This window comes from Panthera tigris, chromosome B1, assembly GCF_018350195.1.
Source record: "Panthera tigris isolate Pti1 chromosome B1, P.tigris_Pti1_mat1.1, whole genome shotgun sequence".
NCBI lineage: Eukaryota > Metazoa > Chordata > Mammalia > Carnivora > Felidae > Panthera > Panthera tigris.
The window spans coordinates 112,658,524-112,675,310 of NC_056663.1; the positions used below are offsets into that span (position 1 = coordinate 112,658,524).

Here is a 16,787-nt window from a genome sequence, read left to right on the forward strand (position 1 = left end):
TGTGACGCCCCTTTCCTATCTGTTTATATGCCCCCCTCCAATTCAATTTCCGTGATGTTTTTGACCTAGAAAATCTGACCAAATTAATCCATTGAAGCTGCTCTTCAAGATCCTAAAACATCCTTTTCAGATCTAAAAAGAATTTTCAGAGTTCTTCCCTTTATCCAGGAAATCAAAATATAACATGGCAATGGGTGATGGGCATTGAGGAGGGCACTTGCTGGGATGAGCACTGGGTGTTGTATGTAAGCGATGAATCATGGGAATCTACCCCCCAAACCAAGAGCACACTGTATACACTGTGTGTTAGCTAACTTGACAGTAAATTATATTTAAAAACCAAAACAAAACAAAATATAACCTGGCAAAGGACAAACAACTTAGCTGTGGTCCTTTGACTACCTGAATATCTTCTGACAAAGCAGAAGGGGGAAAAAAAGAAATGAAGGAAGAAAGGGAGAGAGAGAAAGAGAAGAGGGAGGGGAAGAGAAGAGTGAATATCAAACTATTAAGGAGATTGTTTCAAAATGAGCACTTATGTTTTTAAAAAGATTCATACAGTCTGTTAGCAAATGCATTAGAATGCAATGGTTACTATTTTTAGCAATGGACTTACTATGTTCACAATCCTCCTTTTAAACTTATTTTTCCTAATACCTATGTTTCTAAGGGTAAGGGAAGTTTTTTCTTGCAATATTAATACAACCGTACAGTATTGTAATGCATAATGGTACCAAGAACTAGCACCCTCCCTCTCCAATGGGTTGCATTTAACCTTAATGAATGCAAAATTCTATACTTTCCCACTCTCGCCTAGTAGGCAATGGCAGTAAATAGCCACAGCAAATGCCATAAAGCACTTCAAGCATGAATGAACATCAAGGTTTACCTGGTTATGCTAATCTTTACTTCTTGGAAAACTATCTTTTTAAAATTCAGACTTTACTTTTTGACAACTATTCTCACATGAATTTATTTTTAAGAACTAAGCACTATCCTAAAACATACTATTAACTTATTAAGCAGTACCCTAAACATTATTTCTATGGACATCTTCCACATAACAAAAACCCAGACTATTTGTCTTTTTAGTTCGGAAGTCACATGGTAGTTTTTACGTAATCTCTACACCCAACATGGGGCTCAAACTTACAACCCTGAGATCAGGAGTTACATGCCCTATTGACAGCCAGCCAAGTGCCCTTCGCATGGTATTTTTTTTTAAGCACAATTAAAAGCACTCCATTTGTGAGTTTCATAGAGGATGTGAAACTGTCCAAAAGTCATCCAAACAGAGGGTCAACCACATCCTCAGATCCTTAATTGTGCGGAAGAAATTTTATGGACTTCACATGTGCCTGAGTTGTAAAACCTTAGCAATAATACTCTGGTCTCAAACCTTCACTTTTAAAGGTCACCTGAGATTCCACACTTGACCTAGAACAAAGCAGCAATTTTTCAGAATCATCTCTGTGCCTTCGCGTCCAAAGTTCCCCTATACTTTGAGACCTGGGGGACAGGGTCTCAAATTGAATATAAGTCTCTTTTGCCAAATCATCTTCCCAGAAGGATTCTGACCCACATTGCAGTTTACAAACTTTGTACAACAGGAAAAATATCAATGGCAAGACAACAACACAGGCAGTACCGCTCACCACGATAAGGAAAGACACTTGAGAATCACCTTCTTCTTTGACTCTGTCAACAGAAAAAGTGATACATTGGTCCTTCTGGGGAGGCACTCCCTTTGGACAGACGCATGCTATGTACTGCCTGCCAGGCTCCAAGCCATCTATGGTTACTTGGTCCTTGCTGGAATCTGCATTCAGCAGCAGCAGGTCCTTCTCGCCATACTTGGAATACAACACAGTCACCTCGGACTTACGTGTAGTGTTGACAGTGTTCCACATCAATGTCACACTCTCTTCAGTCTCACTGACTACTCTGAGATTTTCTATTGTGGTATTTGTCTCCATTGGCATTGCTTGATCCAATGACGCCAACTCTTCATTTTTACTTGCACTAGCTGAAGGAAACTTACTTCCACCTATCTCCGCCTTTACATTTCTTTTCCCATCTGGGCGGAGCTGGAATGACTGCTGGCTGGCCATGGTGGGCTTTGTTGAAATTCTGGTGCTTAGAGTTGTGATTGAAGATGCAATGGAGGAGAGGAAAGGAGATGAGGAGGAGAAAGCAGTGGAGGGAGGAGAGGAAGTAGAAGTAGAAAGAAAAATGGAAGAAGCAGGGGAAGAAGATGAGTTAGAGGACCAAGGAGATGACAGTGAACCAGGTATGGATGTAGATCTAGATCCTGGCTGGGCTCTTTGCTCAAGGTGATCTCCAGTTCTTTGAGAGGTGTCTGATAATACCGTGGTTGTGACAACACCAACCACTGTCACAGTAACCACAGCTTCTGACATCCCAGCCAAATTTTTGGCCTTACATTTGTAATCCCCAGCATCCTTGTAAGAAATGCCTGTCAAACTTATTATGGACCATCTGACTCCTTCTCCTGGAGATTCCTGAATTACTGTAAGAAAAAATATATATACTCTGTGAGGAAAAACTCAAGCAACATGCCAACCTATCTGGTTCTACATGTATCCCTTTCACATAAACCAAGAGGAAAATGGCACACTGCAAATCTCTGATGGCAGGTGATAAGTTCTGTAAATTGTCTACATGGAGGTCTTTGATATGCTGGGTTCCATGAGGTCTATATGGGGAATGGTATTTTAAAAAGACATGGGGGGCTATGAATTGGGAGACTTGGTTTTAGTAAATGTTAGTCCATGAATTAGTGTTTGATTTCAGACAAGTCAATTGGTGTCTTTAAGCCTCTGTTACTATATTTTTAAAATAAGAGAAGACAAAGTGGTCTCAAAGATCCTTTCCAATTTTAACTCACTATGAAATGGTTATTATAAGATCTTACTTAAATATTTCCCAAGATATTTTTTCATTGTAATAAAATGCTATCTATCTACATAGCTGGCTGGCATAGCAGATAACTTTCTGGCATAGAGGAGTCAAAATTAGTATTCTCAATCTTTCATTTTATAGTTAATCTAAATAAATTAGTAAACCATGGATTCTATTATTTGCAGAATAATATACAGTTTTTGCAAAATTGGAATTTTACTTTCCTAAAGACTAAAATCTAACATATTACCATTCTGTCTTGGTTTCTGAATCTTTATGAAGAATAATAATGTACTGAGCACTATCCTAGGATCCCAGAATTTAGCTTGCTACCTTAAGCTGTGGGCCTTTTACTGTCTATTTATAAGAATATTAGGCCTTAGCTATTTTTTATTCCATCAGGTTTCTTTATATCTATCTTGATTTACATTTAGCTTCAGTAAGTTTTTAAAATATATCACTCTAATTAATCAGAATATCACTATTGAAACTAAAGCCAAAGCACTGAGTTGGTCAGAGTAGGATCTGAAAAGTCTATGTAACCAATTTTTCTAAAAATTACATACTTTTTGTTTCATAATAAGGTTTGCATGTAATTTAAATAATGATTTGAATACTCATTCAAAAATGGGAAACCTATATTAAAATCTTTTTTTAAAGAAAACTGTAATAGATATACATTTGAAAGTGAGCCATATCCCAAGATGATGCAGCAAGACAAAGGCCTTATTTGCAGTCATCCATCCATTGGATCATGTTTCTGTCTAAAAATCAGATTATCTAATTTCATCTACGTAGCTAGTCAGATAAACTGAGGAAAAGATTAACGAATAAAATGAACTTTTCAAAGTCCTTTCACCCAATAATTTTGGTGTATTTTATTAGAATTAACTAGCCAATTTCAAATCACACAAAACCATGAGTTTCAATTCAGACCTTTGCAAACTTCTTGTTTTATAGGCCTAAATTAAGAAAATACCTGTATAATTAACTGGTGAGCTGTCAGATCTGGTCCACGTGAGCTGTGGAGTAGGCTGGCCAGTAGCATCACACCGCAGCAGAACATTACTGCCCAGAGCAGATGTGATCTGGGTGGCCGACGTCATCACTGATGGCTTCAAACACTGTTCCAACTCAGCCCGCTGAAATAAAATCCCTGTCAGGCTCTCAGGTTCACTACATATCATCAGTGGATCAAGAAGCACTACAGCAGGGTCAGCAACTTTTGACAACTCGATCATTTTAGAAATGTGACAGTCACAGAACCAAGGGTTGTCCTGCAGACCTAAACCAGAAGGGAGGAAAAGATTGATAAAGGTTATCAACAGATGACTTCAGTTTACATCATAGTCACTTGGGCAAGCAAGCATTTGCGCTGTCTCCCTAAAAACAGAAGTGCTTTGAGAGATGAAAGGGGAGTCACCTCTCTGTCAGTTTTGCCCTACAATCTGGCTACCTGAATGAACATAGCCTGTCATTTCTGACCATTAATGATTGTAGCCAACATTTACTGAGCATTTACTCTGTACAGGTCTCTGTTCTAAGGACGTACCTCTATTATTTAATCCCAAAAATCCTATGAAGAAGAGTATTAGTGTCCTCATTTCAAAAATGAAGAAGCTGAGATATAGAGAAATCAAATGATTTGACCAAGGCCACATAGCTAATCAGCATCTGAGCCAAGATTCTAATCCAAGTACCACAGAATACTATAAATACACTAATAGAGATATTTCTAGCATGTTATGAAAGTACTTCTGTTACCGTAGGTATTGGAGGGTGTAGAGAGACACCTAACTCTGCCTGCACTGTGTCTTGGGTTTGCGTGATGTGAAGACCTTTGGAGGACAAGTTCTGTGTAGCATGTAGAGTGAGATGCAGGAGATGTCAGGAGATAAGACTGGAGACTGGGAGAGGCTGGAACAGAGCTTGCCATGAATGCCATGCACGGGGGCCATACAGGTGCCCTACCCAAATCCCCCTTCAAGAGAGAAGCAGCAGCAAGGAATAGAGTTAGCTGACAGCCTCCAGTTGGAGGACTGCCTCAGCTTTCAGAACTGTTAGCAGACATGCTTTGGCCTTCAAGAAGAGTGTCCATGAGAGCTTTAAAGGCAAGTGAGGAAAATGTAACTATTGGAAACCAGAAGAAAGGAGACCCTTTTATGGAGTGGCAGAAAGTTTAGAAACACTGCCACCTGTGGTTAACATGGAAAGGAGAAAACACATTCAAGGAAATGAATGTTCCAGCCATTGATATTTCCTTCCACACGGAGTGTTGAAACTGCTGCCCGGTACTCCTTGCTGCTCGTAGTAAAATGTGAAGGGCAGACAACAGCTAAAGGAAGAACTGCTAAATATAAAGGAGCCAAAACTTGCTGGGTTGAGTAATAAAATTGCTTCTTAAACCCAGCCTCTCCAAAGTTCTCAAATTAAGAAAGGGCTTCAGAGCAAAAATCAAATCCAGGGACAGTGAAAGTATATAATTATTTGCTAATATCCTAGAAGGATCTCAGGTAGTGCTTCAGAGCCTTTGGTCAGACAAAAATCTCTCTAATGATATTAAGGGTGATGTCCCATGTAAATAAAGCGCAAAGCTGAAAGAGATTTATCTCAAAAAGATTTATGGTTGTGGCTTTTTACTAATGGAGTGGATTATAACATTGATTCATAAGGAGAAAAGACAATCATAATTTTTAAACATTCTAACCATGTTAAAAGATTTAACTTCATAAATTCTATTTATGTCTCTTTATGTCTATTTTTATTAGAATAGCACTTCATGAGTGGTTCATATTTTTCTGCCAGAATTTATAAAAATTTAGTTTTTTTATCTTCTTAGAAATTTCACTTCTTCCATGGATGAATTATCTTGAACTTCTTCCTCTTAAATTTAGTCCTGTGAATCTATGACCAGTTCTCTAATATCCAACTTGCCAGCAAACATCAAATTCATTCTGTCATGTAACAATTAACATGTGGATAATACTTTTTGCTCTCAAAACACTTGTTATGCTAAATTTTTGCTTTATAAAAGAATAACAAAACAAGTTGACAGTTATTGTTTCCTGTATGACAAATATTGTACTTGTCAAGAATTGTAAAGGGTCTGAGTTTTATCCAACTTTAGGGTGACCAGTTGGCAGAAGACATAAGACTTCTGGTCAGAGATGAAGGAGATCTGGAGGAAGATGTTATTATCTCCCTTATACTGGGCAGTAAACATGCCTACCCTTTGCTCTGGAGGGAGATACATCTTTACCTTCCAAAGCAGTTCTCTACATAAACATCCTTAAAAAGATAGTTCAGAACAAAAGGCAATGACTGCCCCTGCTCACTAGACAGGCAGAATTGTGAGAGACCATGGAAAATTGTCTTCCAGCAGTGCTAAGTATGCTGAAGGATTTGTCTACCTCAAGCCTGACAATAGCATGAGGTAGATAATATTAGTATCATCATCATTTTTTTTTTATCATCATCATTTTAAAGAGGAAAAAGCCAGCACTCAGAGAGGTTAAGGGTCTTCCTGTCGTTACACAACTGAATATAGTCAGGATTTGAACCTCAGTATCCTGATTTTAAATCTCATTCCCAAGCACTGTATGTCTTATATTGACCTCGGGAAGCTAGTGTGATTCTCCAAGTCTCACATCAGAGGATGCTAAAGCACAAAGAGATTACTGCCTTGATTCTGTAAGTAGCTTAGAGTCCTGACTAAATCCCAGATGTTTTAGCCTCCTAATCTACTACCCCTTCCACCATAACTCATTTCATCACCTAAAAATATTTAGGGCCACCGGGTGGCAGCTATAGTGCTGTTATCTATAAACACATGTCAAAGCAGCGATGTCCGGAGCACAAATGTCTACATGGGGAACCATCCAAGAACTGTAACATTAACGGGTCTACTCATGCTTTGAAACTGTCCTAAAAATGTGTTAATGGTGAAACAAAATTCTCTTAAAAATTAATCCTACTTTTATGTCTAAAAGTTATGTCTAAAAGTTACATAAAACAGGAAAATATTTTAAATTCCTCAAAAACATAATGTTTATTCTAGATTTGAAACATCCAAGGTCAAAGGCACAACTTTTAGAGCCTGAATAATAATAATGAACTGAGTGCTGAACACATTCATCAGGTGTTTTGTGTTTTTTGTTTTTTGTTTTTTTCCTTTGGGGGACAAAGGTACAAGAACTCCCTGAAGTTAAACTGTTATTTGCACTGCATTCCTTCAAGGCAACACACCCACCACAGTCACAGTAATTTGCATTAATTAATTTAGTTTATGTAACTATTCTTGGATGGGGCAAGCCAACTTTGCCTTATTCCTTTTCTAAAAGGATAATGTTTTCCATGCATCACAGTAGTTGAATTAATTGTGCTATTTTGTGTGTGTGTGAAAAGTCAGCAATAAATTCTTGTACCAAAGTTATTCTATAAGCTCTTGAAAGCAAAGACCATGCCTTAGTCTGTTTTGTAATGGCAGTAGTGTCTAACAATTCAAGGGGGAAAGTAAAGTCTTTTCAACAAATGGGTGCTGGAACAACTGGACATCTGTTTGGAAAAAACCTCAACCCCTACCTCATGCTACACTCAAAGACTATTTGAGATGCACCACAGTCATAAGCATAAAAGCCAAGAATATAAAGCCAGAGACTGAACATAATAGTTAAAACTATAAGGAAAACAGAATATTTCTGTGACTTGTAGGAAGACAAATATTTCTTAGATGAGACACAAAAGGCACTAACTATAAAAGAAAAAGCTGGTAAATCAGACGTCACTAAAATTTAAAAGTTTCTTACCAAAGACACCATGAAGAAAATGAATAAACAAACTACAGACTTGGAGACAATATTAATAATACACATAATTGACAAAAGGCTTGTATTCAATACTAAAAAGAAAATGACTTTTAAAAATTGTATATTGGCATAAAGGAATATAGCAATGACCAATGGCCCAATGAAAACATGGTCAATTCCATTAGTCATCAGGGAAATGCAAATTAAAATCACAATGCGAAATCACTCCCTGACCACCCACCCCTAGGAAATGACTGAAATGAAAAAGACTGATAACATCAAGTGTTGGTGAGGATATGGAGCAAGTAGACTGTTACACAGTGCTAGTGGGGGTGTAAAATGGTACAACCTCTGGAAAATTGGCAGTTTCTTAAGGAGTTGTATAGCCATCTTAGGACCTAGCAATTTCAATCCTGGGTATTTATCCAAGAGAAATAGAAAATAGGTGCCACAAAAACCTTTGCATAAAAATGATAACAGCAGCTTAATTCATAATAGCTAAAAACTTGGTAAGAGCCCATGTGTCCAAAAACAGGAGAAAGGATAAACAATTCATACATTCATAAAATTGAGTATGACTCAGCAAAAGGAACTATCCGTACATGCAGCGACATGGATGAATCTCAAGAACAATAATGCTAAATGAAAGAAGCCAGGCACAAGAGTGTATTTTAGATGATTCCATTTACATAAAATTCTAGGGCAAACAAAATTAACCTACTGTGATAGAAATAAAAATAGTGGAAGGCGTGCCTGGTTGGCTCAGTCAGTTAAGCGTCCGACTTCGGCTCAGGTCATGATCTCATGGTTTGTGGGTTCAAGCCCCACATGGGGCTCTGTGCTGACAGCTCGGAGCCTGGAGCCTGCTTCGGCTTCTGTGTCTCCCTCTGTCTCTGCTTCTCCCTGCTCATGCTCTGTATCTCTCTCCTTCGAGAATAAACATTAGAAATTTTTTAAAAAGAAAAAAAAATAGTGGTTGCTTGGAATGGAGGAGATTGACTGAAAAAAGACAAAGGGGAACTTTTCCAGTGTGATAAAATTATTCCGTATCTTGGTGAGGGTGTAGGTTCTGTGGAGGTATGGCATTTATCATCATTTTCTAAGTTGTGTACTTAAGATCCATGGTATGTAAGTTATACTTCAACTCCTCCATTTAGAAAACGTTTGAAAAACAAAAGAATGATATCTCTGGAGATAAACTGAACTTGAAGCTTGACTGCCTCTCCACCAGCTGTAAAAAGGTGGTAGTACAGACCCACTTTATGGTATTGTCCTGAAGGCTGAGATACTGCCAGGGAGTCCTTAGAAGAGCACCTAGCACGGAATCAGCCTTAACTGCGTGGATTTGTCTCCTTGGTGCCTAGCAAAGAACAAGCATAGCAACAGGGACTGACAGGTGTTTGTTGAATTAAATTAATGCCATTTTAGAAAATTTTGTGGGAATACTCATGTGGCCGCTGCCCTTCAGGCAAACTTAATTCTAATCTGGAGAAGAGCTTATGTTTGCAATTGAGCAAATTTGGGTGCCAGTAAAAAGCACCCAGAAAAGCATTTTATATCCTCTCCTACTGCAAGCTTTTTCCTCCAAGACAAAGAGTGTGGAGCCTCACAGAGTCTGCCTGTGTAAATATTTGTCTATTCTGGAGAAAGAGACCATGGAAATTTATCTGTATTGCAAATCAAAACTCCAATCTAGTTTCACAGTTCACTTAAATGTTTACTTGCAAGACACTTGTTTATGTTTTTATGATACATTAGAGGATAATTTGATTAAGCTGATATTTTTACTCATGTAGAAAGAAGAGTCATGGAAAAGCCTCTCCCTAATTTTTTTATATTAAATAAATATATGATTTAAAGAGATAGTAATGCATACGTGAGGAAACTAACTCTAGTATTATTACATACAATACATTACAAAAGAGTGTGGAAGCACATGGGTTCTGGAGCCAAACAGCCTGTATTCACACCCCAGCTCCATGAGTATGATGAGTAAATTTGGGCTTGTGGCTTAACTTGTGTCTCAATTCTTCTGTAAAATGGGGATGAAATGATACTTAATACAGGGTTAACGTGAGACTGGAAGAAGTTATATATGTAAAATATAAGAACGAGACTTGGCCTTGAGTAAGCACTCCATCAATATTACCTATTACTATTATGGTTACAAACAGAACCGCTGTCTGCTAACAATAATGAACACGGTACAATAACAATTAAATAAAAGCAGAATGTGTTCCACCATAATAATAGAAAAGTAAATTCTAGAGGGTACTTGGAAAGATATAATTGCCACAGTTAAAACCTGAGTTCTAGAAAAGCTAGAACTGGTTCTCACCGCCATATTTTAATGACGAAATTAGAAGACTCCAATATAGTTAAAATAACAGAAAAAGCCAAAAAAGAGGAGTCTTTCTTTATAAGACACATCTATCTCAGTCACAGCTGTTGTGGATTATTGTTGATCTAAAATTATAACCTCAGAGACTGTCCACCTCATATTCTAAAGAACTGTCACATAAAATATCTTATAATATTCTCATTACAGTCTTATGAGTCAGAAAAGAGGGAGTGAGTCCTCCTATCTCCATTTTCCAGATGAAAAACCCGAGTTTTCTGTGTGTGATTCACACACATGAGCCAGTCTTTTTTTTTTTTCTAATTTTTTTTAACATTTATTCATTTTTGAGAGACAGAGAGAGAGCGTGAGCGGAGGAGGGGCAGAGAGAGAGGGAGATACAGAATCTGAAGCAGGCTCCAGGCTCTGAGCTGTCTGTCAGCACAGAGCCCGACGCGGGGCTCAAGCCCACGAACCATGAGATCGTGACCTGAGCCAAAGTCAAATGCTTAACTGACTGAGCCACCCAGGTGCCCCGAGCCAATCTTCTTATTAGAGGAGAGCATTTCTTTCCCCTTTTGTTACATAGCAGGCTGTGATTTTGCTAAGATCAGCGGCCACATATGGTTGGGCATGTTTCAAAATATCTTTTGTTATTTATTATCATTATTATCATCACTATTATAAAAGCAATGCATGACCAAAGCAGAACATTTTGAAAATATAGAATACTGAAAAGATGTACCACCACCCAAAGAGGACAATTAACCAGCTAGTGTATTTTTAAATTTTTTTCTTTGCACATTTTATTTATTTGTATTGTATTATATTGTATTGTATTGTATTGTATTGTATTGTATTGTATTGTATTGTATTGTATTTTAGAGACAGCATTGCAAGCAGGGGAGAGGGACAGAGGGAGAGATTGAGAGAGAGAGTCCTAAGCAGACTCCACACTCAGTGCAGGGCCCAATTCAGGGCTGAATCCCACAACACAACCCTGGGATCATGACCTGAGTCAGACTCAAGAGTCAGACACTCAACCTACTGAACCACCCAGGCGTTCCTCTTTGCACATTTTAAAATAGTTATGATCATGAATATGTATAATTACATACCCTGATTTCTCAGTTTAATGTTATACCAAAAGTATTTTCATGTCACCTTTTTAAAGAATCTGCTTTTGAACAGTCTGAACCCTGAAGCATAGATAAAGATGTTTATCTCTTAGGACTGTGAGATTTCATAACCCTTTTCAGTTTGATCCCTAAACTTTTATCCAGATTTAACTCACAAGGGAACAATATTAATGTCCCATAAATCAATTCTTCATAATGATATTAGCAATATTAGTGACTAGTCATTAGAGAGCTATTAATAAGAATTTATTAATTTGATTTTATTTTCTACTATAGAGCTCCATTTGGTAATTCTATTAGAACCAAGAGTCACTTTCAAAGAAACTTAGAAAAATGTGTAGAGAAATAGAATCTCAATGTTTAAGACAATTTCTAGCTATTAGTGTTACTCATAAGGACTAAATTAGTGGCTAAAGTAGAGTAAATAAATACTGCTGTACAGGTTTACACGGTGCCTGTCATGGTGTACATAATAAGAAGGACTCCACAACTATTGTTAAATTAAACTAATATTTTTCCCCAATCCATCCTATAATATTCCTTTTATTCTCTAATAGAAATGTTTGAAATATTAGATAAACAGTAGGTAAACAAAAAATAGCCATAAATTAAAAAATTACATGACTTTTCCTCTTCTTGTCTGGTTTTTATCACTCATATTTTTAGTCTCATAAGCACCAAAATGTATTTACATTTCAACAAAAGCAATGCTAAAATCATTTAAATGCTGCCACAGCATTTTTCCTTTTTATCAAAAAAAAAAAAATCTCAGTTATCTTTATTTATAATTTGCTTTGGCAAATATTTGAGCATGTGATATTGGTCAATAGGAATTCCTGGCACAAATTTAGCATCGAGTTGCCTCTCACGCCAAAAGGCTTATAAGTCATTTCCCTGACCAAAGACCCAGTTCTTTCATCCTGAGAAATACAGCCTCTCCTGCAGCCCTGATGGACATAACTGGTGAACTAATGACCTAGGCTTACTGGGTGAACAAGAATTTAGGAAATCAACTTGATCAGAGCCTCAGGCTTGTGTCACACACAAAAGTATGAAAGACCTCACTGCCCACAGATACCCCTGGAGAAGGGTCTCAGTTCCCTGATTTCAATCTGGCAACCACATTTACCGGGCATTTGCCATGTGTAGAGCGCCGTGCAAAGCACTGTGGGAAGATACAAAAAAAGGAAGAGATAGACTTACTGAAAGGAGTTTACACTTTAAGAACCCAAGACAAATACCCATAGAACCTAAACAAAGTCAAGATCAAAGTCTACAAAACATATCACAGTTAAACTAAGAGACCAAATCCACTAGGAGACCCCAATAACTGGTGCCTTCATCATTTCTTTTTAGATTAAGAAAATTTGGAAGCTGTTCTCCCTAATTAATTAAACCACTGCCACCTCATAAAGATGCCAGTGCCCCTCTTCTACTCCTGAAGAGCCTGATGAAGGGCTGAAAAGAGAACAGAGCAGGTTGACTGTGGCAGAGCATGGAGCATTGATATGTTCACAGAAACAGGGCAGGTTGGTAGGTTTTGTCACTCAGCCCCAGTATCTCTGACAGCACCATCAGTCTCTCAGTTTATGAAACTAACTCTCCTCACTCCTCCAACACACATAGTGCCTGCCACCCTCCCTCCAGCACTCATAGAGAGCCATTACACGTTACACAGGGTAAACAAGTCAATTGACCCTAAGTCAACCAATAAAGTGCCATTCCATCAAAAACTCAAGTATAGAGTAAAAAGCCAAATTCAATAAATGTGAAAAGGCTGAACAGCTGAAGGCACGCAAAGCAAATAATCTGGACCCAAGAAGCCCAGAGGCTTCTGAGCTTACCAAGAATAATTCTTTGTGGTGAAAGGTCCAGGCTTCTTGACGATGTTGTAAGTAAGTGGGACCAGCTCTCCAGGAAATCTGGTGGTAGTGTGGTTAGCCTGTTGCTTGATAAATCCAAGTAGACAAGGTTCTTCAGGTACCTGACCACCTCGTTAGGCACACTGGTTATTCTGTTGTTGTGCAAATCCAGGGTCCTCAGCTGGGGCATGTCCAGCAGAGATGCCCAAGGGAAAGCAGCCAGAGAATTTCCATCCAAGCGCAACTCATGCAGCTGCTTTAGGTTGTAAAAGCTGCTGGCATCAAGGCTGGCCACGGAATTGTAAGTCACCCAGAGGTACTGGAGCTCCACCAGGTAGTAGAAGGCCTCTGCGGGGATTCTGCGGATGACAGTCTTCTCTATACGTAGCTTCACAGTTTCCACAGGGAAGTTCATAGGGACCTCATTCATATCCAGGTCATTACATAGCACCGACCTAGTGTCACAAAAGCAGTGGAAGGAAACCTGCTTTCCAAGACCCACGTGAAAAAATAATACTTGAAACATGCATCAGTTTTTCATTTCCTACTCGTTTTCACAAAATACCTGTTCAGCCTGGCTGACCTATTCATAATTCATCATCACCATCATCTTCTTTTAGGTTGAATCATATGAAATGGCCATTTTAGTAGGATAAAAATGATCAGATATCAGCAATTTCATGTGTTTCAACCTACTATTGATGGAACTCTTTATGTGTCAGACCTGTACAACACACATCACATCCACCTAATTTATCAACAGCCCTATAAGGTAGATACTGGGTAATAGGTAAAGGCACCGGCTCTGGAGTCAGGCTGATCTTGGTTCAGATCTAAGCTCTGCCACTTCCTTTGTGGACATGAAAAGCCACATCAGTCCCTCAACTTCATTTTCCCACATGGCACTGTTAGGATGATTAATTGAAATGGGTGTAAAATTTTATACCTTCCTGGCACATAATAATGGGTGTTTGCCATTTTTTATCATTAATCTCATTTTTACAGATAAAATAACTGAGGCCCACCAATGTGCGGTAACTGCTGAAGGTCATATGGCCAGTGGATTACACAGCCACCTATTAAACCCACATCTGTCCAACTCTAAAGTACACACTTTTAACCACTTTAGGAAATGACCCATATTTTTAAAATCCCCTGTTAACGTTATAAATTGATCCCTTTTAAATAACTTAAAAAGGAAGGAAGGAGGAAAAAAAAAAGCCAAGTGTTCAAACTAGATGCTTAAAGTTGAACTCTATTTTAATGTGACCGGTGAGTTCCTTTCAGCCTAAGGAATAAACCAGAAACTGCAAGTTTATTTCTTTTACCACTCACTAACTTAAGTGACCTTGAGTAAGTCACATTGTGATCTTGTTTAATGGCATTTGTAAAACAGGCATAGAAAAACAAGCCTGTACCCTCTGTGGATATAAAGTATGAAGAATCAGAGAATTTAGATTCATTTTAACCTGAAAAAAGACTTATTTATCCCTCATTCATACTCACTCCCACTGGATTGCTGAAAAATGAACAATAAAAATTTTGCAAAGCATAGTCTAAATTACAGTCTATTATACTTGTAGTACATAATAACAATGAAACAGCCATTTGGTAAAAACAGGACATTAAATCAGTGAATTTTAAAAGCCAGTGTATAATGTAAAGGGAAGTAGGTAGCAGAAAGCTGGAGTGCACTGACAATATCATCTCCTTTCTGTAACTTTAGGAGAAGACTATGGAATCATTGGAATTCTCTAGGAACACCTCTTTTTCTTCATCTCTATTCCAAATTACAACTTTCAGTGCTATTTTATACCAGAATGGTAAGTCAGCAATCCAGCATAATGGAAAAAAGCCTGGATAGGAAGCTGAAAGACGTAGCATCTTTATCAACCAGTCACTGCATCAACTCAGTGTTGTGACCTTGGACAAGTCATTTAATCTCTGTATGGTTGTGTTTCTTTGTTTATAAAAGGACAGCAGTCAAACTAGATTATTTCTAGAGTCCTTGCCAGGCATAATGTGCTATGGTTTTTATAAAATCAATAATGGGGTTATCATGGGGAAAAAAATAAACATTTCTGTGGCTGTTTTCTCAAAATTCCAGAGCCCCTAGTCATTAACTGCTTCATATCTTTTGCCAAGTAGGTCTTTAATTTGTTACATTCTTTCCTTGTCTTAACCTACTTAGTGAATATCCCAAAAAGATACAAAGAGTTGGTTAAGTAAAGTTCAAACAATAACAAATCAAATTACTCAAAAATATATTTTACTTGTTATTGTTTATTTGTTTAAAGTTGTAAGATATAGTGGCCTGGGTTGCTCAGCTGGTTAAGCGTCTGACTTTGGCTCAGGTCATGATCTCAAGGTTCATGGGTTTGAGGCCTGCATCAGGCTCTGTGCTGACAGCTCAGAGCCTGGAGCCTGCGTCGGATTCTGTGTGTGTCTCTCTCTCTCTGCCCCTCCCATCCTCGTACTCTCTCTCTCTCTCTCTCTCTCAAAAATAAACATTAAAAAATAAAAATTAAAAAAATAGTTTTAAGACGTAAATTGGGCGATTCTTTTAACTAATTACTTTCAATGAGAGGCTCACTGTTCACTTCAACCAAGCCACAAAATAATCTGGTTGTTATTAAATATCCTCCCCCCCCCCCACCTCCCCCTCACCAAAATCAAGTTCTACCAGGTTTTGCTAACAACAGTTCTGTTTTGCATTTAACTTCTATCTCAAAGGACTCACTACATTATTAGTATGTAAGTATTCTCACTCCACAGGTAGATGTTAAAGCAGCCCAGAGATTAACTTCAGTGAGGCCCCCCAGTGTCTGCAATAGACAAGGCTGATTTGTATCTTTCCAACTTTTCTTTGTAAACTCCAATACCTTAAAATGAAAAATTCTAACTGAACATCTCTAAATTCACTCTTGTGATCTTCCTTCCTACTTTTTAAGGTCTATCCAGAAGGCATGAAAAAGAAATGGGAAATCAGGGAAGCAAATGCTCTGGTACCTCCTAGATTGGCCCTCCCTCTCATGCCTTCTGTAAACAAGCTGAGCTGGCCACACACATTTCAGTGGTTTGACCTAAAAGGGACATGTTGTGAATATGAGTGCAGTGAAGATTTTGGTTACACAGAATGTGTTTGAGAGTCTCAGATAATTTGAGAGGGTTTTAAGAGCTGAATTGCTCAAAATGAAAACAATGGAGTGAGCAACTGGTATTAACACAATTAAGCTAAAGCTTAGGTAAATTAAACCTTCTGTCCTCTGATACCTGGTCAACAATTTGCTTTCAAAATAAGGCTGCCTAGTTGGAGTCCTTTTCCAACAAAATCATTAGAACACTTAATAGCAAGGAGAGGAGCATACCTTGATCCTGTGCCGTCATTTCTGCCATGATAATCGCAGGTGCACTGTGAAGGACATGAACAGCTCACTCCCTCCAAAAAGCTAATGAGCACAATGCACAGGCATGCTGAAAGACGCATCGCTCCTTGTAGAGGTTATTTGAACAGAAAGTAAAAACCAAATCCTAAACTTCAGAAACTGGTGTGCCAGGAATGCAAACAGCCATTTAGTAACAGCAGATTAGATAGGATTAGCTGAGATCTGTAGTTACTTAACCTTCAAGTGTATTTTACAGGGGATCAATCGACCTAGGCTTTGAAAATGGTTTCAGCAAAGTAACACATTCCAAGGAATATGAAAATCAAGCACATGTC

General features: G+C 38.1%; 1 protein-coding gene and 1 long non-coding RNA gene across 5 annotated transcripts in view; one reads left to right on the plus strand and one right to left on the minus strand.

The window, feature by feature from the left end:
- LOC122237978 overlaps positions 1–16,787 on the plus strand; it is a 60,690-nt gene that overhangs the window by 25,654 nt on the left and 18,249 nt on the right. For 2 of the 4 annotated variants that reach the window (XR_006216827.1, XR_006216828.1), the window contains one exon: positions 14,793–14,889. The exons of the other annotated variants lie outside the window; for them this stretch is intronic. This is a non-coding gene — a long non-coding RNA (uncharacterized LOC122237978). The remainder of the gene's footprint in view (positions 1–14,792; positions 14,890–16,787) is intronic. 4 annotated transcript variants of the gene reach the window in all.
- On the minus strand, positions 1,374–16,553 carry LRIT3 (leucine rich repeat, Ig-like and transmembrane domains 3). Its single transcript, XM_007098256.2, has 4 exons — positions 16,435–16,553; positions 13,049–13,521; positions 3,902–4,207; positions 1,374–2,530 (listed from the first exon to the last, which is right to left on the minus strand). The coding sequence occupies exons 1-4, from the start codon at positions 16,551–16,553 to the stop codon at positions 1,374–1,376; spliced, it is 2,055 nt and encodes a 684-aa protein (XP_007098318.1).